The following is a 24,312-nucleotide window of genomic DNA, read 5'->3' as shown; positions in this document are numbered from 1 at the left end:
AAAAGAAATTTAGGGGCAGCATTACAGTGAAGGAGAAAGGAAGAGTTGTAGAAGAGCACTCTTGAATCTTGAATTGTTAAGATTTTCATACCATCTTTTGTGCTTACCCATACTGTAGGGTTATAGCTGAAAGGAAAATGGCTAATGTGTGTCTTCATGCTCCAGCATACTCCAGTTGATGGAATAGCTTTTGTAGGTGATAGACTTGCAAGTTTATGATGGGAAGCAGCCTTGCAGCCAGATGGTTTTGGGCGTATGTGTTTATAAATAAGTAGCTTTAAGTCACTTTGTCTCCTTTGGAGCTGTGCTAAGCGCAGCTGAGATTCAGACAGCTGTGTTTTCAATGTCATTCCCCTTTTCTGTTCTGTGGATTGCATCTCTCTTCTGTTTGCTTTGGTTTTTCTATTGAATGTACGGGCAAAGAGGTGGTTAATACTCCTGCCCTGGAGAATTACTGTGAATGAGAGCATATATTCTGCATCTCTGCAAGCTACTTAAGGCTTAGATATGGGTCTCCAGGAGGCAAAATGCATTATATTCCTGCTTGTTCTATCCTTAGAACAGACAAGCGGGGTGTGTACACATCTTTGGCTCCTGTTTTACTACTTTCTGACATGTATTGGATGCTGATACATGTAAGCCTTTTATCTTCTTTTTTAAGTTGAGTGCTGTCCATGGAAGATACTTCAAGAGAGGTTGATAGTCTGGTAATGAAAGTTCAGGCTGGATCATAGAGACCCTAGCTATCTTTGGAGACAGCAGCTGGGGAGGTAGTGACAAAGTGGAACTTTACAGCAGAGCTGGAGGTGGTTGGATCTGGCAGTGTTCAGTGTAAAACCAAGCTCTCTGAGGGAGACACATTCAATACAGATCTGTAAAAGCATGGATGGCTTGTGGTGAGTGAAGTAGGGAACAGTAATGCACTATGTCTTTTAGTGACAGAACTAGGAAGCAACAGATAAAACCAGCAGACGGGCAGGTGTTTGAAAGAGGAACCTTGACACAACAGATCACCAAAGTGGGAAATGCTTTTTTGTAAGATGTTGCAAATGCTAAGCACTTATATAGGTTCAGAAGGCAACCAGCCAAATTCACAGAAGATAACTATTAAATACAAGGATACTAATTTGCTCAGGACTTCTTCTGCCATGAAGTACTGGATGATGGAAGAGCATTCTTGAGGGGGTACCGCTGTATGCTTTTCCAGTTTTATACCCTTTCCAGGTGCCTGCTACTGGTTATTGTTGAAAACAGGATATATGAGGATATTTCATGGGCCCTGCTTCAGAAGCCTTTTGCTCTTGTGCCTGTAGAAAGTGCACTAAGATTTGTTATTGCATTGTAGATTTACTACTGAAAGCCTGTGTCACTTAGGACTGGTTTTTGTGTAGTATGCTTTTGATAGCAGTCCTAGTTTGATGCTATATTTAAGGTCTTGATGAAATTTTCATAAAATAATGAAAAAATTGGAGATTACCTGTATGGTACCAGGACTGTACTTGGATGTTGTGTTTCTCATTGTATTTTCTTATTTCACTGTAAAGGTTAAGATTCCTTTTGTTTTCCTTTGTGAGATAAACATGTTAGATTGGAGGATAATACATTTTTAACTGACTGACAAGCCACATTTAAACCTCCCAATCTGTGTATTGGGAGGAAAAAAACCCGAACTAAACAAAACCCAAAAGAAAAGGGCAGAATTATTTAGTCTCTTTGCAGTCTTCCTGAAAGCAAAATGCAAAAATCAAATAAAATGTCCAATGGTAGATTGGTAAGCATGGAGTCCTCAAGTGTTCCACCCATTTTATTTTGCTCTGTAACAATTCTGAAAGCATCTCTCAGAAGGAACAATATATGCAGCATTTTCCTGTACTGCTTAGAATGTGGATTGTATATTTGTTGTTATTTATTTACCTTGTCCCACTTTTGTTTATTCCTATTTTAGCTTTCTAATTTGCAATTCAACTTCTTTAGCTTTGGAAGTTATTAAATATTTCACTGTGCCTTAAGTGATTCTGTATTTTTAGACAAAATGGAAGCACCGAGTGCTATAGATGCAGACTATATAATACTGTCTTTTTTCCGAGTTAGTCTCATGACATTGTTAAGGCTCAGCACTGCATTTACAGAGTCAGTGTTCTCATTTAGCCTTCCTAGTTTGTGATTAAATGGGAGTTGCTGCTTGTCTTACTATTAGTTGGCTGACAAAAGCTGAATCTGTCACAGGTGCTACAATTTGTGTATCAGAAAATTTGTTTTCCAAATACTAATTATTCCCAAAATATCTTACTTCACACAAAGCACAGATAACACAGTCAGCAGATTTGTCCCAGTTTTATTATTGTGCTGTAAATTAGGGTTTGTCTTCTAGGGCTTGTAAAATGAAGATGGTAGAAATTCAAATGCAGGAGAACCAATTGATTTACAACCTCTGATGTGTTTCTGCACTTAATTCTTCCAATCAAAATGCTTGAAATGTATGTTATTCAAATAATCACTGCTAAATTTCACTACTGTAACTAAATGAGCTGTTGTCTAGGGACATAGGATAGCGGGAAAAAACAGTGTTGTCTCTTGAGAAGTCATTTAATATAGGAAGTGTTTTATGTCTGAAAGACCTAGACCTAAGCTGGTCATATGCTTAAACTATTAATTTGGAAAGTTACTTTAATATGATGGAAGCTTATCAGGAATTATCTTTCTGGTTGTTATGGGAGAAGAATGGACCCTCAGTTATTGAAACTGTGGTGGAATTAAGTGCAAGCATTCAGTTTATACCCTCCTCAGATTCTGTCATGTATGGAGTGAAAACACACATGTAGGTACCTGTGCTCAATCACTGAGTTGGGTTCCTGTCAGCTGTCCTCCACTGCTCCTTGTCATGGTGAGTCTGCGATAACCTGTTACAGCCCCAGTTGCCAGTATGGTGTATTTTGACATTGAAGGGCCAGGATCTCCCTAGATAGGAGTTTGTAGTTCAGATAGATAGGCTGTTTTCAGTTAAATCTTTTGTAATGAATCCAACAGTCATCTGAGTGAGTAAATTTTTGACACTAGATGCAAAATGACCTGCTAAAACGGCAATTGGAACTGGGTTTCAGCAGCTTTTCCTTTCATTGCTGAGAATTACCTAGGAATCCCTTCTAAGATTAGACATCTATCTTAAATATATATTCAAAATATTTAGTTTATAGATTGACCTACACACAAAAGAACATTGAATATTGTAAATGAAATTTTTAGCAACAATTTTTGCATTGCAAACTAGCTTAAGAAACTGTTTATTTATTCGCTTAGGATGAACATATTGTATATTTCTAGATTTCTAACAAATGCAAACATTGATGGGATTTTACTTCTAATAGCAGTAATTCACAGCTCTAGTTGTTTGGCTTGTGTATAGTAATACTGCTTTGTATTTTATTTTATTTCTGTAGGACTATTTAACCATTCACAAGTATGGCAATGCAGCCAGAAATGATCTCTGGAACACATTGTCAAAGGTAAAATGCTTTAATCTACTGCACTAAGGGATAAGCAGGAATTTACTGTGCTATTTTTCTTGGTGAGGTTAGAAGTGAATAGTGCATATTGAGATCTTCAAACCCCAGAATAAATACAAAAATTGATTCCAAGAAATTCCATCTGAGTTAGCCTAGTAGAAATATTAAAATATGGGTTTTTTTCAGCATTTCTATTCTTTGTTATGTTAGAATATATTTTTTGCATGTGCTGTGTCACTGATGTGTAGTGAAAGACACTTCATAGAATCTGCTGTCATTGACTTCATTGGCAGCATGCTGAGGCCCATACGCTGCAAAAGACTTGGCTTGTGTTTCTAGAGCCTGGTCTGGGGATTTATAAGGAAAGGGTATAAGTTTCATAAAGTGAGCCAAGCATGCCTGAATTTCTTCCCTACATGGCTAATCTGAGCTGGTACAGTCAGAGAGTTTTGGCATAAGTACCAGCCCAAGCCATACAGAACATGGCAATCTAGTTGTAACTATCGACATCAAAGCTAGATTTCAGCTGGAGGTCAAGACATCTGCATTTATCTAGACAAGCAGGTAAGCTAGGTGTCCAAGCTCCAGTTGTTCTGAGTGAGTCTTAAGTTGCCCATTCATAGACTTCTAATAGTGTTTACCTTAGTTTATCCTGTCTGACTTCCAGCTGCCACATGATATAAGCATGTCCATTATAGGTACACCAGTTCTGAAAGAATGTGTTGAGTATTTTAGGACATGTTGTTTGATACTTGGTGAATAGGAACAGCTGGAGTCCCAGAAATCTAGTCAATATAGTCAGCACAGCATAGAGAGCAATTCAGTTGACTAGCCATTATATGATTATTTTATAAAGAGCCTGACTTCTGACTGTTGACTAGGGACTTGAGATAGTTGCTCAAATATAGGCAGCTAGGGCCAGAATAGATGCAGTAGGATGTTCAAGACATTAAGGTGTGTCTAATAGATTTATATGATATATGGAGAAATGTGTGTTCTTCTGAAGTGGCAGGTAAAGGTCAAATGACATTAACGACATACATGTGGGCAACTGAACCAAGTCCTATGTCTGTACTGGCTGCTAATGAGTTGAAGCATGTAATATACAGTCAGGCTTTTAAATGTGTGTCTTAATCTGAAGCTGAATGCCACTGCAAAAGTCTTTCTTGCTTCTCACCTGGTGCTTTTCTCTGTTAAAGCCTTTGTGGCAGTTCTGGGTGATGGAAGGTCAGAGGGATGTATGTAGTCTTGAGAGAACCGCAGAACACACAGCTAATAAAGTAGAACAAAAATGAGACTGTATTTTGGTCTGTAACCACTATGGCTATATTGTATGCTCATATCTATTGTTACAGCTAATTCTGTTTGCCTCAACTGTAAATGCTTTTGTTGTCAGCCACTTTGTTCCAATTGCGGCTTCAGTTCTGAAGACATCTTCTGCTTGTATTCATCAGAGGTTGCTCGGTCTGTGATCTCGGACTGTGTTTGACAGCTAGGAACATTTCCGTCACTGAAGAACAAATGATACCTGTCATTCTCCTCATGCCAAGTCTCATTTCCCATGAGACTTGGTAGTATCTCTTTGTATTTCAGCTGAAACAGCATTTTTATTGACATATGGAATCAAATATGAACACATTAATCCTCCATGTGTTATGACAGGTGCAGTTTATAAAGCAGCAGGGGTTATCTCGGAATACATAGCCTCACTTTGGACATAAGGGACAATATTTTCAAATAACTAGTCATTTGATTTTCAGAGCAGAGGAGCTCTGTTAATTTAGAGCCCTTCAAATGTGCCTTGTTGGAGGTGCCCTAGATCAACTAACACTTTTTTAACCTTAACTGGTCAAGAATATATTTTGGAGACAGCCACCCAGTATTTCTGTGACTGTTGTTAAAATCCTGTAAAGCAGGTGCCTGAGTGATGTGGGAAACATGTTTTTCTGACTGTCACTTTCCTCTCTGTTAAGATTACTCAACATTTATTTTTAAGAAGTACAGAGACTTTTGGTTCAGTTATGTAGTGTGTGTATTGGGTGTAAACGTGCCTGTGAGTCTGCACACACATGTGATGGTTATTTCAACCTCCAAAACTAGTTATGATCTCCAGGACCAAAAAAAAAAATAAAAATTTTACGTGTTGGGTGATGATACTGCTTCAATGTATTGAAACATTTCTTTTTCCTTCAAGGCTTTAAAAAGGGTTGGAAAATCGGTAAATATCCAAGAAGTAATGGATCAATGGACACTACAGATGGGTTATCCTGTTATCACTGTCTTGGGAAATGAAACTACAGACAACATCATAGTCATCTCCCAAGAGCGTTTTGTTTATGACAGTGATGCTAAACCCAAGGATCCTTCTCGTGGAGACAACAGGTACTTATATTTCTCAATATCTTTCAAGAATCTGTAATAGTTTAAGTAAGTGCTTTATGTGAAGATGGCCCTTTAGAAATCTGAGCTTTGCTTGGTATCAATAGCATGTGGTGACCCTTCTGTTTGAACTGTAAAGTTGAGGCTAGTTAAAAGAATTGAAAAAAATTTCCCATTTGCATCCTGACAGTTCTCTGTGACAGCGTCTTTCATCACGCATCTGTTTCCTCTCCTTTTCTTTTGATTTTGTCACACTCCATGAAGTAATTTGGAATGTGGTTGTAAGGTCTGATACTTCTTTTTAAGAAATTGTTTGGAGTGGACCTCTCCATGCTAATACATTGATTAGGCAGACATAAATGCGTGTCAGATACATACTTTGCTTGACTTGGGAAACAGTCAGGAGCTGAACTGGACCTCTGTACAGGGCAGGGCGTTCTAGTGGTTTCATTTTTGAAGCCAGCTGAACTGGTCCTATGGGAACTGTAAAACTGGCTGAAATCAGCATCTCTGCCTCTACCCTTTTTCCACTTATATTGGTTTTTTCCTGCTCCCAGCTGACTCCACACACTTCCCTCATTCCAGAGACAAGCTGACATTCCTGGCTGATCCTGGAGAATCCTCATTGTTTAAAGCAGTTTTGGCATTGTATTTTAAGGCCGAGAATATAGAGCTTATGATAGAGAATTGCAAGATAGCCTTTGAAGTTTCTGTGTTGACCTGTTCATGTTGGTGGGAAAGAGGACACACTGTCAACCCGAAATACTCTGTTTGTCCAGTAGATTTAAATTATTAAAATTTAACATGAAATTTTGGTTGACGTGTCTGGAGCTTGTAGAATATTCCTGTTGAGGAAGGCCTAAAATCATAGTTACATTTATTGGAAAGTGTTTAGAAGTTCATTGTCCTTTTCTAGAACATGAATATTATGGAACTCAAACATGACACAGAATAAACAGTTGTTTTTCTGGCTGTATTGGAGCAAACTAAGAGGGTATTAAACATCTGTTTAAGTTCTGGGCTGAAATGATTTCCTTTTTGAAAAAGAGATAAAACAACTGAAGGTGGAGCGTTGGAAGTGTTCATGACTCACTGTTCAGTGCAGCAGGAGAGAGATTCTCCCTTATTCACCTGAGAATTTCTTTTGTCCAAGTGTATATATGCGTAATGTAATGTGAATTTTACTACTCAGAAGAACAGAGATTATTAGTTTTTTGATTGACTAAAACAGATATGTTAAACCTTTTAAGTATTGCACAGACTTTCTTAAATAGATTTTCTAGGTATTCAGTATTGATTGAAATAACTTCTGCTGTATTTCATGTGTAAAGACTACTGGGTGTGTAAATGATATCAGGAGTGATGTGGTGGGTTGACCTGGCTGGATGCCAAGTGCCCACCAAAGCCGCTCTATCACTCCCTTCTCAGCTGAGCTGAGAAAGACTCGTGGATCGAGATAAGCACAGGGAGAGATCACTCACCAGTTATTGTTACAGGCAAAACAGACTTGACTTGGGGGAAAAAAAAGTAAAATTATTGCCAATCAAATCAGAGAAGGGTACCATATAAATACAAATGAAATCTTAAAATACCTTCCCCCCAACCCTTCCTCTTTCCAGACTTAACTTCACTTCTGATTTTCTCTACCTCCTTACCCCAGAAGTGCAGGGTAACGGCAATGGGGCCTGCAGTCAGTTCATCACTCATTGTCTCTGCTGCTCCTTCCTCCTCAAGTGGAGGGCTTGTGACACTCTTCCCCTGCTTCAGCATGGGGTCCCTGTCATGGGAGGCAGTCCTCCATGAACTTCTCCAAAATGAAGCATTCCCATGAGCTGCAGTTCTTCACAAACTGATCCAGCATGGATTCCTCTCACAGGATGCAGTCCTTCAGGATCACACTACTGCAGCATGGATCCCCTGTGGAGTCACAAGTCCTGTCAGCAAACCTGGTCCAGTGCGGCGTCCTTTCTCCAGGGGGGCCACAGGTCCTACCAGGAGCCTACTCCATCCTGAGCTTCCCATGAGGTCACAATCTCCTTTGGGCACCCACCTGCTCCAGTGTGGGATATCCTACAGGATGCAGGTGGATCTCTTCTCCACTGTAGACCTCCATGGGTTGCAGGGGCACAGCTGTCTCACCATGGTCTGCACCATGGACTGTAGGGGAACCTCTGCTCTGGCACCTGGAGGACCTCCCCCACTCCTTCTCCACTGACCTCAATGTCTGCAAGACTGTTCCTCTCACATATTCTCTTTTCTTCAACTACTCTTTCTCAGCAGTATTTTCCCCATGTTACCCCAGAGGCACTCCACTGTCACTTATGTGCTTGACCTTGGCCAGCACTGGGTTAATCTTGGAGCTGGCTGGCACTGACTCTGTTGAACATGGGGGAAGCTTCTGGCAGCTTCTCACAGAAGCCACCCCTGTAACGCTCCTGCTACCAAAACCTTGCCATGCTAACCCAGTACAAGTGAGAATTAGATTTAGTTTTATTTTCATACATGACATTAATTCATAATTTAAACTGTATCTTGCGATATGTGGAACAGTATTATTCTACACCAGCAGGGCCAGTTCTGCTGGGTTTCTTAGGAGATTTTGTCCACAGATTTTATCACAATTATTATTTCTAAATATTGGAAATAAGATTTAGTGCTATAGAAAGCACAAAGACAGATACCAACACGAGCTCTGCCAGGAATTTAGTGTCCTAACAGGCAGTACAGTACATATGTGTATCTCCTTTGGCAAGTCTCTTTGCCCTTCTTTTCCTGCTTTGGATTTGTTTTTTTTCTGTGCTTCCACGTCCTTTTAACCACAAATGAGAAGGCCTTTGCCCAAGGAAAGCTTTATAGATGAATTGTTTACTCCAGCCAGTTAGAAGACAAAGTTAATTTGCCGCTTCCCAGTTGAAGTTATTTGAAAGTCATATTATGTAAGTATAAATACAAAAGAACAGGAACCATATACATTTAGCAAAAGGTGAAACTTACCTATGCCATTCACCTTTCAAAAAACATCCATCAACTTACAATAAAGTCTTATGACTTAGTTATAAATCGGTGCCTGGAGTGTTATAAAACTGACCATGCAATTTGTTCGTGCACTGCCCACAGGAACATGTGGCTAGATATGTGCAATGGCTCTGTGTCATTAATGTCCTTTCATATCAACATATTAAGTAAAAAGCAAGACTGACATACTGAAAATAAACTTAATCTTTTAGCCAGCAATGACCTAGATATTTTTCAGGGGGTTTTTTGTGTGATATGTTTTTTTTCCCCCTACTGGAGAAGTCACTATTGCTTCAGTTACTGTGAAAGCAGTAGACAGGGAAAATCACATTACTCTGTGGCCATTTGATAATTCATGATGCATTACTCTACCTTGGTTTTTAACATTGAAAGAGCTGAGCTTTGTATGACATGATACAGCTTTTCTACAGGTACACCAAGAAGAGTGGTAACTGGAATGGAAAGAGCACATTTAGGGACATTAAGCACTACTGGGTTTGCTGATGTTTGATGATGAGATCTATCTATCTATCTATCTATCTATCTCATCAACGTGCAATCTTTGGAGGTGTTACGTATCAGTGACCTCATTCACAGTCCAATAAAGTTGGTACTTATTTCCCCTGAATGACCTATGAATTTAGGTGTTATATGTGTGGCTTCCTAGGGAGCCATAGTAGGCACTATAAATAATGAGGAGCAAATATTGTTTATGCCACATTTGAGGTCATGGTCTTGCAGGGCAGGCAACATTGGCTTCCTTAGGGTAGTTTAACTATGGATAAATTTTGATGATCATTTTAAACACCATAAAGAGTAGAGCTGCACAAAACACAGAAAAATGTACAGGTCCAGGCTTTTCCAGGAGTTTATCATCTAAACAGACAATACAGTTTGCACTGGAAGGCTCCAGGGAAGGCTCTTAAAGCATCTATCTGCCATATAGTCTTTAGTTATCCAGAGGTGGGGCTGTAGTTTGGTATGGCAAAGCAATAAATGTCAATTCTATTGCCTTCAAAATGATGAGGAGTTTAAATTTCTGGTTCAGATACTCTCTAGGCAAATTTAACTTTGCCTTACTGTAGAAAGAGTTACTTTAGAGTAGGTCTTTCCGATGTATCTACTGCATAAGAAATGTAAATAGTCAACCAAGTATTTCAGAACCATTCTAGTTTTATAAAATGTCTGTGCTTTTCTTTATACTGTGTATTTATGCAGCAATTAACTGTTAAAAATTAAAGTGAAGCTGCATATGTAATTTTTCTCTCTGAAACCATATAGAGGAGTACAGAAACGGCAAGCAGATTTTTTAAGTGATAAATGGTAAAAGTTGTTGATACCTTTGGCAGTGGTTGATGCCTAGTCTATTATTGTAAGTATCTTTAATTCTTCTACAGAAGAGAATGATTTCATATAGTTGATTTTCCAGTCTCATGTATATTTGGGCTCCATGTCTTTATACCTGCAAAAAATGTGTTTCAACAGCCATACATATATAAACTGTGATTTAAATCTGTACATAGAATCAACTGTAGGGCATGCTAAACTCTAATATTTGACCTGAAATTATAGAAGGTATACAATTTCACTTCTTTGCAAACTGAACACAGATTTTGCTTGACACTTACATGGTCACATCCGTAGTTCTCATTTTATGAGAAAATAAAACTAACAGTGACAGGCACTGTTTCTAGAAATGTCATTCCTTAGAATGGCCAAAATCACCAGCCTTCATTTGAATGTCAAAGCGTATGGTTGGTACAATGCTTCAGTAGAAATTTCAACTTATCCAAGCAAAACTTTAAAACTCCTATAATACCTGTATAATTCATATTCTACCCCCATATAAAAATCCTTTGTTTAAGTGTAGGTTTGGTCCTGGACTCCTGTATACCTCTGTGAGAATGGATTATGCCCTTACATTCTAAGGCTACAGGGGAGAAGGTGATATTACATCTGACAGGGTTCACTGGGTTTCCCTGCTGACAGAAAATGATGATTTTGAGGCACTAGTCTCATCCATCATTACAAGAATGGCTCACAGATATGACAAGAAATTTTATGAAAAATAATCTGTGGTCTAGGCAATAAACTAACCAGTTTTGATGAAATCCATAAACCTTTTATATACTCAATTGAAGAGCAGACCAAAGCTTTCTGCTTGTATGTTTTGCCTTTTAAAAATATATAGAGTTTGTATCTTCAAAAGTGGAGAAATAACCTTTCTAATGTTACCAAAATAATTAAGTTAATGTTGCTGGGATAATATTCATTTATACAGTGTTCTTATCATGCATGCAGTTTTCATAGCTAATCTTTGCTTGTTCGTGATAATATCCTAAAGGGAAGTGTCTTGCTGGGTGTTGAACACAGCTAGCTGTGAGGAAAGAGAAAAAAGGAAGATGTACAAATTGGGATATGAACAGGATATTCATGTGTGCTGTGGTGTAGTAATCCTCTGTGCCTTTCTCCGTGTACTGGAACCAGGGAAAATTCAGTCGAATAGTGCAAGCCAGGAACATGACCATCAAAACTAGAGCTGTACAGGCTCATGGGGCTAACACTGTGTAGTAATTATGACAGCTGAAAGGCTTTACAATGGATGACAGAGCTGCTCAGCAGTCACTCCACCTCAAGATGAATGATGAACTTCAGAATTTATTTCCATTCAGGTCTCTTCTGAATTCCTACACAAAGTTCATTTATTTATTCAGGCTTTGCAGAAAAAGGGCTGTACTTTTCGCCTTTACTGATAATTATTTGCATAGTAAAAGCATAGCTGTCTTTGGATATCACCATGTGTATTCTTATTCAGTTGTAGGATGTTGTCACTTGAGCAGTGATGGGGAACTTACTCTGTCCACTTGTCAGCTAAGGAGCTGGTTAAACACAAAACAAAATGTTAGGAGCACAAGGGGAATGCTGATTAGTATCTATGAGATGTTCTTAGAGCAATTGTGGATTAATGTAGCATATGTAGCATTAATTATGTAATAAAAAAGGACCATAATATGGACAAATATTATTCCATAAACTGAGGAAAGAGGACTAACAATATAAATAGAAAAAGAAGTGCTCATTTACCTCCCTGTCTCTGGGAAGTATCCTCTAATCTTCCATTTTCTCATGTCCTCTAAGTGTTTTCTTTCATCTTTGCTATACCTGAAACATTATGCTTGTGTCAGCATTTGTACCAGAAACAACTTTTGTGTTACTACCTAGGGAGTAGTTGTGGTACCCTAGTTCATTTGGACTGACCTCAGTGCCTCTATATCAGCTGTAATAATGATGAAGGGAACAGGCTCCAGGAAAGGAAGGTGTGGTGTATTAGACACAGAGGAAATGGAATTAACAGAAATCAATGAAAAAATCAAGAGTCCTTAGTGGATCACAGAACTGTGTGTGAACACTGCCAGATACTGATTTAACCATTTTTTTTAGCTAGTCAAGCAGGGACTTGAAAATACTTTTTCTTGCAGAAGAAAAGCGTGGGGCTCTCCTTCTCTTTACATGTGCACTGGAGCAAAGGCCAGGTCTGTGACACCAATTGATCTTGTCCTTTGATGGGTATTGGAACAGTCCTTAACCCCAGCAGCGTGAGAGAGGACCGTGCTGTGCAGAGTGCTACTCCTCCAAAGGAGTGGGCCCATGGGCTGCCTCTGTGAGTGACCTGGAGGAAGCCTGCCTGCCTCAGCACGTGCCAGAAGAGTGCCTTTGCTGTTGGGTGCTGGTGTTTACCAGCCAAGCCCTTGTGCTGTGCTCTGCTTGTTGAAATATGATTCTTTTAATGTAAAAGCCACTAGAAAGTACTATTTTTTGTGTTGCCTTTTCATTTTCTAGAAGCTTTTCTGATTGTTGCATATTTTTTTAAATCAGAATAGGAAGTGCTTTTAAAATCTGTTCCTGTACATATCTGTGCTGGTGTCTCCAGCAAGATTATGATTTTGCTGCTTGCAAAGATCTCAGAAATGCCAATTCTAATTTAGCGCTTTATTTCCAAAACTATTTCACAGCTTCTATTTGCAAGAAACTTCTCTCACTGGGAAACTTCCAGGATGCTCTGGCATGTAGTATGTGGGCAACTTTTAGTGTTAGAATTTGCAGAATGCTAAAGAAGACAAAATTGGTGTATTGTGTCATTGCTTCCTGTGCAGTGGCAGCACTGGTATCCTGACGGAAGCTAGGCTGACAGGGAAAAGCTGCTACTGCATTTTATTATCACTCCAAAATGTGTCACTTTTCTCATCTTATTTGCTAATACTAACTCTCAGGAATTCCTAGATACCCAAACTAGTTAATTAACTCACAGTAATTAAATCAATTCCATGCTGAGAGAAGAAGCATGTACTTGAGGGCAGAACTGTGTTATAATGTAGAGTGAAGTGGGGAGATGAAGAGGAGAATAAGGGCAGCAGTGCTGGTGGGGAGCTGCTTAACAAGCAGGGGGTAAGAGAGGGAACGCTGCATGGCAGGATGCAGACATGAGCTGGAATTTGGAGCATTAAAGTTGTATAACTGGAACAGGCAAATATGGAGTACGAGGGAAATGATGTTTAAGGTGGGGGCTTTAGTGAGGTAAGGAGCAGATTGGGGAAAGCCCAGACAGAGCCAAGTTTTATAGGAGGGATGAGGGTGGATAAATGGCCTTTTAGAAGTCAGAGATGTGAGTTCTCCATTGATCAGAGGATAAAGCTTCTAACATGCTCTGTTTTTTATGTTTTCTTCCTTCTACTTTTTTAAGTTGCTGATAATGGGTTTCTTTTCCTTACGTCTTTGTGTGAGCCTTCAAACTCAATAGTAGAATTTTAGATTTTATGGAGAAGATACTTTGGTGGGGGACTCTTAGGGAAGTTTACTGAGGAAAGAGAAACAATCATAGGAATTGTATTTTGATTTTGCTTAAAACTACATTATTCAGAGGAAAAATCAGAACTGAGTGTTGGAATATGCTGAAAAATGCTTAGTACAAAGTCTCTGAGAACATATTGGAGGATTGTAAGCATAGCTAAAATGCTACTCTTATTCCTGCTAGGGCAGTCCCTTCTCAGCCCATAACGCATCCTTCTGTTCATTCAGAGAAATCTCACACCTGCACTCTAGTCAAGGGTCTATGCTAATGGGTGAAGGACAACACAGAGATGGGGTTTGCATGATCAGCACCATATGTGCAATTCTGCAAGGATATTTTGCACTGGTGCAAGACAGAACAGAGGATGCTGGAGAGATTAAGAGCTGTTAGTGCAGGGTAAAGAGGCAGCTGTTGGTATAGACAGTTAAAACTGCTTAAACCCAGCTTCTTTGTATCCATCTTTGATTCAGCACTTGTTCAGGACTTGTTTGTCAATTTCAAAAAATGAAGCGGTTTGTGTTTTGCTCTAAAAAAGGTAGTGTTAGGCAGGAAGGAGACAGCATGTACTGACAAAGAATTTGTAGTATTTGTTCTTTGCCCACAGCATTTTTCTAGATTTAGTAAGGTACGCAGCTAGCACTGGCACTGAAATGAGTCAATTTTAGAGAGCTTCATAATATCTATAACCACCTGCTTTATAATTTATTTTTGGATGAAATATTAAGCTAATATTACACAGAACTTTATAGAAGGTTTGGTAACCAGATAATTATAATTATATTATATTATATTATATTATATTATATTATCAGACAATGCATTTTTTTCTTTTCAAACTGGGTAATTTAATTTAAATTTACTCATTTAAATTACTTTGTGTCTACCATTAAAAAGGCAACCAGATCAAAGTTAGATAGGATGCCAAAGGCATACAGCTGTTTTCTAGCAGACTGTGTAGGCTGTCATCTTGAGGCAGACTTGCAGTCCAGAGCCACACTTGAACTCTTTCATGCTAGGACTGCTGTTACAGCACTGAATCCTTTTCTTATGTTTAGGAATTTGTGTTGTCATTACATTGGTAAAAGCATTATATTTGGCATAAGACTCTTGGAGAATGTAATTTTCCCCCCTTTTTCCTTTTGTCAGCTCTAGGATTTACTTATTGTCAAAAATTATTCCAAAGATTCTTGTAAAGAAGGAATTAGGACTATGTCAGAGTGAAGGAAAACCAAAAAATCTGCATCTTTAATACATTGCTGTTAACCATGTTAATCACTGTTATGACCACAAAGGAATTGTAGTGTCAATGATTGTATTGAAATACATGCCTCTGTATTGAAATGCTGACATTGAAAATACTTTGCCCTCTGTATCTTTGTATTTATATTCTTATACAGGAGAAAACCTGAAGGATCCTAGACGTTGTTCTTAGAAGCAGCTATCAGCCCTTCATTTAGAGTATACCAATATGATTGCCTTTTTTAATATGGGTTTCTAAATGAAAGCATACATAATAGACAAATACATAAAATTAGCAGCTATATTGAGACAGAACTCACTCTCAAGACTAAAATATGTTTCCTAGTCATTTTTATGCGATGTTAAATATTTATCCAAACTATAAAGTACTATTAGTACTATAGTTTCATCCATGTGTGCAGCTAAGTATAATTTGTATTTAAAATATAATAGTCTCACAATTCCAAATACCTCTCAAAACCCAGAGTTTTGCTTCCCTCTGAAATGTATATTAGCTGTATTCAACTGCGCATCCAATCAGAGCCTTTGAAAATCTCCAAGTAGTTAAGAGGCAAGACTGCTCTGTAAATCGATTTCTGTTCATCCATGAGACATCTGTTAAGTTCACTTCTATTAAAAACTTGAAATACTCTTAAAAAACTGACACCTCAGATGTGGAGCCCATTCAGATCTATCAGGTGGTGAAGCCATTCTCTGCCTGGCAGCACCTATCAAGATCTGACCCCATTGGGTTGTTTTGGTTGGTAGATTGGTCTGACTAAAATATTGAATTCCTCCATAGGTGAGGCATTAGTGAGAAAGAAGAGCAGAATTGATACGAAAAGCTCAGTTAGGTTTTGACAGTATTTGGTATAGAAGGTAACACGAAGACTGCTAATTTTTAAGTAACATGTACCTCATTTGGAATTTTGTTATCTGCTTACACAATACTGTGTATTATGTTGCACACTAAGTTAATTATGTCTGGACCCCTGGATGAAAAAAATTACCGTCTGTATTACAGGCAGATGCAACTCCTTAAAGATTATACTGGAACACTGTCCTTAATTCACAGACCCCATCAAAGTCCACCAAAGTTTTGTAAAGGGGCAAGAAACTCCTCTGCCCAGCATAGTGCAGAATGATCTTAGAGTAAGGACTTCCACAACCTTTTTCTTACTATCTTTTTCTGGTTAGTCATGTAGTCAGTGTTGTTAACTTCTCTGTCCCTTTTTTTTTCCTTAGCTTACCTTTTTATTGTTGACCCATCTGTTAGTCTTAGGACCCCTATCTGTTAGTCTTGGGTGAGAACAGTACCACTGTAGCCCCAGGATCCCAATGTTAGCACTATTTCCTTTCCTCATTTTGCTTAAGTCCAGCAAACCTTTGATATGCATCCTACAATTAATGTCCTGTGTGTCACACTTACTGTGCCCCACTGTTTCGTTTCAGCACTGCATACAGTGCTGCAGTCAGAAATTCTCTGTCTGCAGGACTCATGAAAGTCCTGTCTGATTCAGATACCAGCAGGCCTTTTCCAGTTACTACGTACTGTCCTTTCTGAATTCAAGTTGGCTAACTGTGATATGTAACTTGATAAAAAAGTCTGCTGTTGTGTGCTCTTTCATCCCCCTTGTAGGGAATCCAACTTAATCAGTTACCTTACCAGTGTTATTCACCTGTTTCTCGTTGTTTGTACTAAACTTCTTGTTCTTACTCTGAATGCAGGAATTAAGATCACACTGAGCATATGCAGATGACCAGTGTATACCTCAAGCTGTGTTTAGTGGATCTCAGTTACTTGATGTTGTTCTTCCTGATCCATTTTTCATCTTGTATTTGTCTTAGCTACAAAGTTAATGAAATCTCCCCTTCCTATGTGCCATCTTCCATGCTGACAGAGTACAAGGAATCCCTTGACACCCTGTCTCAGTGTAGGAGGTGTAATACTTATGAGAGAGGGAATAACATCATATTCTGTTGTGTTATGCCTCTGGGCAAAGCCTACAATCGCTTTACTGGCACGTATTAAATCTAATGAAATCTCTGTGTTCTTCAGTCTTGTGAGAATGATATTCACAATATGAATATATTGTCAGCTTCTTATCCATTAAACAGAACTAACAATCTGTAGAATCACACTTAATAAAAGTATGTGATTTCCTGTAATATTCACACGAGCTTCCCCGAAACCTGAATTACTTCTTACTGAATGATGTACTATACTATATAATAACCTGGGAAAATCTCTGTGATGCTTTTAAATTATCTTTCCCAACACAATCTCTCTAGAAAGTGTAGCTTACAAAATTGTATCCTGCTGAGTTCTGCTTCATGTATAATCTCTTTCTGTAGTAGGAAGCTTGAAAGCTGTTCTGCTGTTCAACAACTTTCACTTGTTTCCCATGACCACCTTATCTCAGCCTAGGAATAAATGCTTCCAGATATCACTACAACAAAGCTCATAATTTTGTACATTAGTTGAATACATTTTCAGGTTTTCTGTTAATAGTAAATTATCTTCGAACCTTCACTATGTTAACATTCAAAATTCACTGAAAACAAAGGCTTTCTTTTGACTTATATTGTGGTGCAGCCCCAATCAGCAACTAAGCCCCATGCAGCCACTTGCTCACTTCCCCCATGGGAATGGGAGAAGAGAACTGGAAGAGTAAAAGTGAGAAAACCCATGCCTTGAGATAAAGACTGCTTAATAGAGAAAGCAAAACCTGTGTGCACAAGCAAAGCAAAACAGGGAATTTACTCACCACTTTCCATGGGTAGGCGGTTATTCAGCCATCCCCAGAAAAGCCAGGCTCCATCATACATAACAGTTACTTGGGAAGACAAATGCGGTCACTCCAAATGTCCCCACTTCCTCCTTCTTCCCCCGGCTTTACATACTGAGCATGATATCATATAGTATGGAATATTTCTTGGGTCCGTTAGGGTCAGTTGTCCCAGCTGTGCCCCTTCCCAACTTCTTGTGCACCCCAAGACTCCTTGCCGGTAGGATGGGATGAGAGGCAGAAATGGCCTTGATGCTGTGTAGGCACTGCTCAGCAATAGCTAAAATTTCCCTGCGTTACCAACACTGTTCTCAGCACAAGTCAAAAAAATAGCCCCATACCAGCTACTATAAAGCAGTAGCCCAAACCTTCCAAACCTTGCTGACAGAAATCGCACTTGTCTTGGTAAGAAGTAATGAGAGATCTTTACTCTCTTCCTTCTATATTTATTTAATGTCCTAATGTCACACAATCCTTTACTTAGTTCATATTATCAACTTTGTGTGCCCTTTAATTTATAATAAGCATTAAGGTTATTAGCCAGAAACTTTTGCAGTCATGCAACTAAATGCATCTTTTACTAGCCACTATTTGTATATGTCTCTGGAGATCAGCCAAGTATTCAACCAAAGGAAAAGTACAAATCTTCAAATTTTAATTTTTGTTCTATAAGATTTACTTGCTTTCCGAAAGGTCAGATTTTTTTGTTTCTTTGCTTTTGTGTTCTTTTGTCCCTGAAATCTGAACAACATAAGTTCATGCAGATGGCTCATAGCAAAATATTCCCTTAATAAGAAATGCTTATCAGCATCCTAACTTATTCAGGGAATCACCAGTGTTTGCAAGGGCCACACTGGGAAAGCGTCCCCTCCTCAGACTCAGTGCTGCTCACCTAAGATATGTGTGTGTACATGAGATTTCAGCATTTCCATCTGGAGAGAGCTGAGAACAGGAAACTAACGCCAAGGAGTTCTTGCTCCCTGTTTCTCATCTTCACCCACTCTGGACGTACCAGACTATTGTCTTTAACTGAAGAGACTGAGTTGGTATTTTGGTTATTAAGTTCTAGTGGCAAAAAAAGGAGGTAGGTGTTTTAACCAGTCAGTTTTACTCTTGGATTCTTGTTTTATGCTTTTTACTCTTGAACTATTTTTATGCCTCACTTTGTGTTAAATAGCTTTAATCATATCTCTCAGTGATATAAGGTCTTAGATTGTTATGTTCTCAAAATACTTTACAAAGATTAGTAAGTGTTACTGATGAACAAGTAATGGATTCCCATCCCACAGAAATTTTCAACATATCAAAACATTTCCTTCTATTGAATCAGGACAAAAATCAAAGCAAAAATTGGGGAAAAATTAGTTTAGAACAATCATTTCAGTTCTGTAATTTCACTACCTTACATTTCAGCTTCAGTCATTTTAACTTCTCCCTGCATTTTTTTGAATCAGTAAATTGAAAGTTCTTATTTAAAACAGTAGTTATAAAATGTTGCAGCAGTGCCTGTTTTAAATACTGTATTTGAAAATCTGTGCTGAAGCCTTCTTTTTCTTACGAGCAGCTTGGTTTTGAAAAGTTTCCTTGGGAAACTCAGGTTTAATTATGAGAGGTCAACATTGAGTGGAGGGAGAGACCCATTTAGTTGCTTGCACAGATGACTGGTGCCATTCAAGGTGTTCTAAGGTGTCTTACTTTGCCTTGTGCTGCCATTAAAAGGTGGGAGCATCCTTAGGTGCTCTGTCATATCTAACAGCCCATGGCAGATGTCTCCAGTACCCTGTGACAGCTCAGCTGACATCACCTTGCACAATTGAATTAATGCCAGAGAAACTGAGTCACAGAAGATGATGGTTGGGATTTCACCAGTGCCAGATTACACCTACATGAAGCTTGGCACATTATGGTTACTGGGAAGACAAATCTTGAAAATGTATGGATTTACATCTCAGCAAAAACATTCATTAATGTGAAAAAGTAGTTGAAGAGGTGTGCAAAATCTGAAATACCAGGAACCTTTCCTTTTCTTTTTTAATGACAAATACATACTGAGAGCACACTGGTGGTGCTCCCAAAATATAAATAATAGGTCTACACTACTCACAGACAAAGCATGAGGAAAACAGGTGAGTGGGCTCCCTTTTTCCTCTTTTCTCTGTAAAGCAGAATACTGTGATAGAAAAGTGCAAACAAAGTTTGCCTCTTCCCAGTCACACCTGGAGAACAAAGTCTGTACAGATCATTCAGTGAGTGGAAGCTGTCTTCTTGAAAGGTGAGCCAGATACGTCTCTCTCACATACATAGAAAAAGTTGACCACAGCTTCTTCTGCAACAGCAGCAAAGTTTCTCTGAGAATGAAGAGAAATGGAATGAGAAAACAGATAAACAGAGGAGAACAGCAGCAATAAAGTAGGAAAAATATGTTTCTGGAGATGCCTATTAAAAGGAAACCCGTGTTTCACCTGGGAAACTAATAGTCAAGAGGGTGAGATTTGGAGGTTCTAGAGAGCACCAAGAACATCAGGAGGTCTCTCATATTGGGGAGATAAAAGTTAAATTTGCCAGTACTAGTCTCCCTAACTAAATCCACACATATTTTCTGAGGAGGAGTAGTTTTTCTGTGACAGCTGGATCACCTTTCAGAGAAGGATCTGTCCTTATTTCAATGGGATTTATCTTAATTGGAGGCAAAATAATGTCAAGTAATATAAAATTCTTCTCTGTATAGATACTTCAATGTGCAAAATACATTTCTATGAAATTCCTTCTGAAAATAACAGGTGTCCATGTGTATGTTCATACATGAATATTTGTGAATGTGTATATATGTGCTTAAATCATCTACATAGGCAGCTCTCAGTATCTTTTATTTTGCAGTTTAGCTTTTTCAGTAGGAGTGGAAAGGTCATAAAAATTCCATGCAAATGCAGTTTTTATTTTTTTTCATATGCCAGTGTTCCTGTTCTTTCAGTAACGTAAAAGCTTTATGCAAATTTTGCCTCGTTTTTCTCAATCACAGTTTTCCAGCATCTTTTCATTCTGGAGAACCAAGTATTTAGAACTGGATATGTTTTTGAAGGTGATATATTTCCAAGGAATTTTTTTGGACAGACATCAGTGAATGTCTAGTAAGGTATAAGGTAGTTAAGAGAGTAGTGAATATAATTTGGTGCATCACTTTGCAGCATTCCCTGAGTACCCTCACCTGTTGAACCCAGAAATTACTGACACTTTAGCAGAAGCAGCAGGACACAAAACACACTTTCATCTCATTGTTCCAGTTCACAGTCCAGAATATTGGTTAGGCCTACAAGGAGGGTAACTTTGTGTGAGGACCCCAGATAGAGAACTGCAGAAGCTAGTGCACCTAGTGGACATTCTTTTCTGCTGGCCATGCTATGGAATGTGTCAATGTTCAGCACAAGGAGTGGGCAGACTGATAAAGCCATAAGCACCTTCAAATGCCACAGCTCAATTATCCAAAAACTGTCTACCAGGGCATGTACTCATGTGGAGCTTCAGTGCAGGAGTAGATCTGAGTTTTCCCAGTCATGATACCAACACTCAGAGAACCTAAAATCACATGGAACCTTTTTCTTCTCCCACTTGGCAATAAATGCCGTGTTTCCTTTCTACTATCATTCATAGCTCTTTCAGCTGTATGGTTGCCCAAATATCTCCCCCTCTGCTGAATCACTGCTGTATGATCAAGTGTTTCCCAGCACATATGATTCTGTTCTAAGCAATACAAATCCCTGTGCGTGCTGAGGGCTCTTTGCAAACGTGTGGGGAGCTGGGAGCAAAGTGTGGAGGCAGAGCAGGGGTCTCTCTCTCTTCCCCAGACTCCAAGTCAGGCCAGCAAATGCCACCCTTGCAAGCCATCCCATGTTGACTGCAGTTGTGGAACATCTGGGTGCTGTTTGTAATTTTTGTAATTCAGTGCATCAGGCTTCTGGATAAGTGGAAAGGAGCAAAACCAATGGTATTTTTAGCACCATAGACTAGTTTTGCAATGCTGTGTACTAGCAGGAGAGAAGCTGGTGTTGACATCAAGAATTGGCCCACACTCGCACTGTTTTAATGCAATCAGTCGAAAATAATGTACATGGTATCAAAGTGGCAGTATACAGTGATATCTGAGTTGAGGCCATTCTCTTGCCATGCTGCCTTGCTTAACTGCATAAATACTCCCCCTAGACCACCTACTCAAAGACCAGCAAAGGTACCACCTATATCATTACTGAGTGCTTCCTCTTGACTGGTTTACAAAATGATGTGGCAGGGCTGTCAGGGAAATGTCCACTCTTTCACTGACTGGTGAAATGGTACTTTTGAGAGTTCAGGAATAGAGGTCATGAAGACATGCAGGAATTCATCCTTTCTGTCCTCCCCCCAAAAATTGATTTCATACAGTCAATTTCTGCCTATTAAGATAAAGATGTTATATAAAAATTTTAGGTAAATTGTAACATTTAGTCCAAATGAGAAACAATTTTTAATACCCTATAAGGAATTTGGGGTCTGATTACACCAGTATATGACCAAACCACATGCAGCAAGTTTTGTCGAGTTTTCATATGCATAGGTGATTATAAATGGTGCAAAGAAGTGGAGATCCATCCCATTCGTTTTGTTTTTATAAACCAGTAGCAAGGAAAGCCAATTGTAACTTTTTCAGAAGTTGCTAGAAGAGTATGTTATTTTTAAACTGGTACTCTTTTTCTACGTATATATAAAAAAGTGTTCTTCTTTATATGAGAAATCATTATTTCCTCTTTTGTGAATAATTTTGTAAAATTAGGAAAAGCCCTGCAAAAAAGTCCTCATATAATGATAGTGTGTGAAAAATGTAAAATATAATTTAGGATTTTTTTTAAAATGAATGACTTTTTCATTGTTTTATTGCTAATAGCAAATGCATTTCAAAGTCAGAGTAACTTCTTAGAATCCACAGATCTTTACAGTGCTACTAAAATTGTGTTTTGATTTCTTTGACATGATCCCTGATTGCTGTGAGAAGAATCAGTTCAGTATTTTTGTTCTTAGATTCCCCCTCCTTTGTCTTGCAGCTACTTGTGGCAGATTCCATTAACAATTGCAGTAGGAAATACGAGCCACATCTCATCAGAGGCAATTATATGGGTGTCTAACAAATCAGGTAAAAATAAACTTTCCTCCCAGTGGAATCTCATAAAGCATACTTGTGTTTTCCTCAACTGTTTCTTTGGAATTGATCCTAGATAATTGTTTAGTTGCTCTGCACCCAGGTTTAACTACTTAAAATGAATTACAAAGAAAAAGGACAGCTGGGAAGGGAGGGAGGAGGAATGAAAGATGAGTAACAAGCTAGGTTTATAATTATCTCAGAATTTAGACTATGATGTAAAGCTTTTATGTAGAAATATGTAACTAAATGCTAAGTATTTTATATTTGGCAACACATATCAAATCATTGATGAATGCAATTCATTTATTGATTGGTGAAAGTTAAATGTATTATTTTATAGCAAAGCATCTGATGAGTATTCTGCCTATTACTTATTTTCTTCCTCCTCAGTTCCTACATGATCATAACAGTAATAGTTATTGTCCTGAGGACAGTGAGTGCTAGATACCAGTGGTTTTTTATCACCTAAAAAAAAGGAATCCTGCCATAGCAATGTCCTGAAATATTTATTTCCTTAGCACTTCATGCTACATTGTCTGACAATTTTGGACTGGAATTGAAGACAGTGAGGGAAGACATATGGAGACTTGAATAGAAGGATTATATGGAAGGGAAAAGAAGGATCCACGCAACCCCTTGACACATGGGCTGTACCAGGAGAACTGATCCCTTCCTGTAAATCTAGAAGGGTATAGAGACTTCCCTCTGATAGAAATTTATTGGGAGAGAGGAGAGTGTCAAACCTGTGTGAGACTTCTTTTCCTTTTTATAAGTTACTATAATATATTAGTCACATAGAGCTCAATAGCCAGTAGGAATGGAGATGAATGGTGTGTGATCAGTAGAAATCCGAGTACCCCAAATTTCTAGTGGTATAGGGTGTGTTTCTTTACCCTGATCATTTGCAGCCTATGAGAAAGCAACATGTTTTATACTGCTCCCATGATATAATGATCTAGAAATGTGCCTGTGATCAGGGCACTTTTTGTACCTGGGAAACATACTCTAGTAAGAGCATACAGATACTGCTTCACTTCTCAGAAACTTACTACATTTGCCGTACTTTTTAATATGAACATCTCTGAAATACTTCAAAACCTGTTTGCACTTTCACAGCCTGCGTTAATGACCTGCTCTACTTTTGTCCTTTAGGGCTTGACTGAACTCTCATTGAAGTTATTAGAAAGATTCCCACTGACTTCAGAGAGAGTTGATCACCTCATCTCATCTCATTAGGTTGCACATGCATGCCTCCTTCCCTTTGCTCCTGCCTTCAAAGTTCATTATATCACTGTTATCTACACAGATGGTTCCTCATTGCTTTTCGCGTGCAGAGTGCTGCAGAGGAACAAGTCCATAAAACTGCTACCC

General features: G+C 38.6%; 1 protein-coding gene across 2 annotated transcripts in view; it reads left to right on the top strand.

Annotated features, from left to right (window-relative positions):
- Nucleotides 1–24,312, top strand: part of TRHDE (thyrotropin releasing hormone degrading enzyme) — a 205,178-nt gene that overhangs the window by 127,777 nt on the left and 53,089 nt on the right. For both annotated transcript variants that reach the window (XM_027661969.1, XM_027661961.1), the window contains 3 exons: nt 3,438–3,503; nt 5,698–5,885; nt 22,844–22,932. In XM_027661969.1, coding sequence (XP_027517770.1) covers nt 3,438–3,503; nt 5,698–5,885; nt 22,844–22,932 — 343 coding nt within the window. The remainder of the gene's footprint in view (nt 1–3,437; nt 3,504–5,697; nt 5,886–22,843; nt 22,933–24,312) is intronic.

Source organism: Corapipo altera, unplaced genomic scaffold (genome assembly GCF_003945725.1).
Source record: "Corapipo altera isolate COAL_440 unplaced genomic scaffold, ASM394572v1 1, whole genome shotgun sequence".
Classification (NCBI taxonomy): Eukaryota; Metazoa; Chordata; class Aves; order Passeriformes; family Pipridae; genus Corapipo; species Corapipo altera.
The sequence above is the reverse complement of the archived record's forward strand: the minus strand, read 5'-3'. Positions and strand labels throughout refer to the sequence as shown.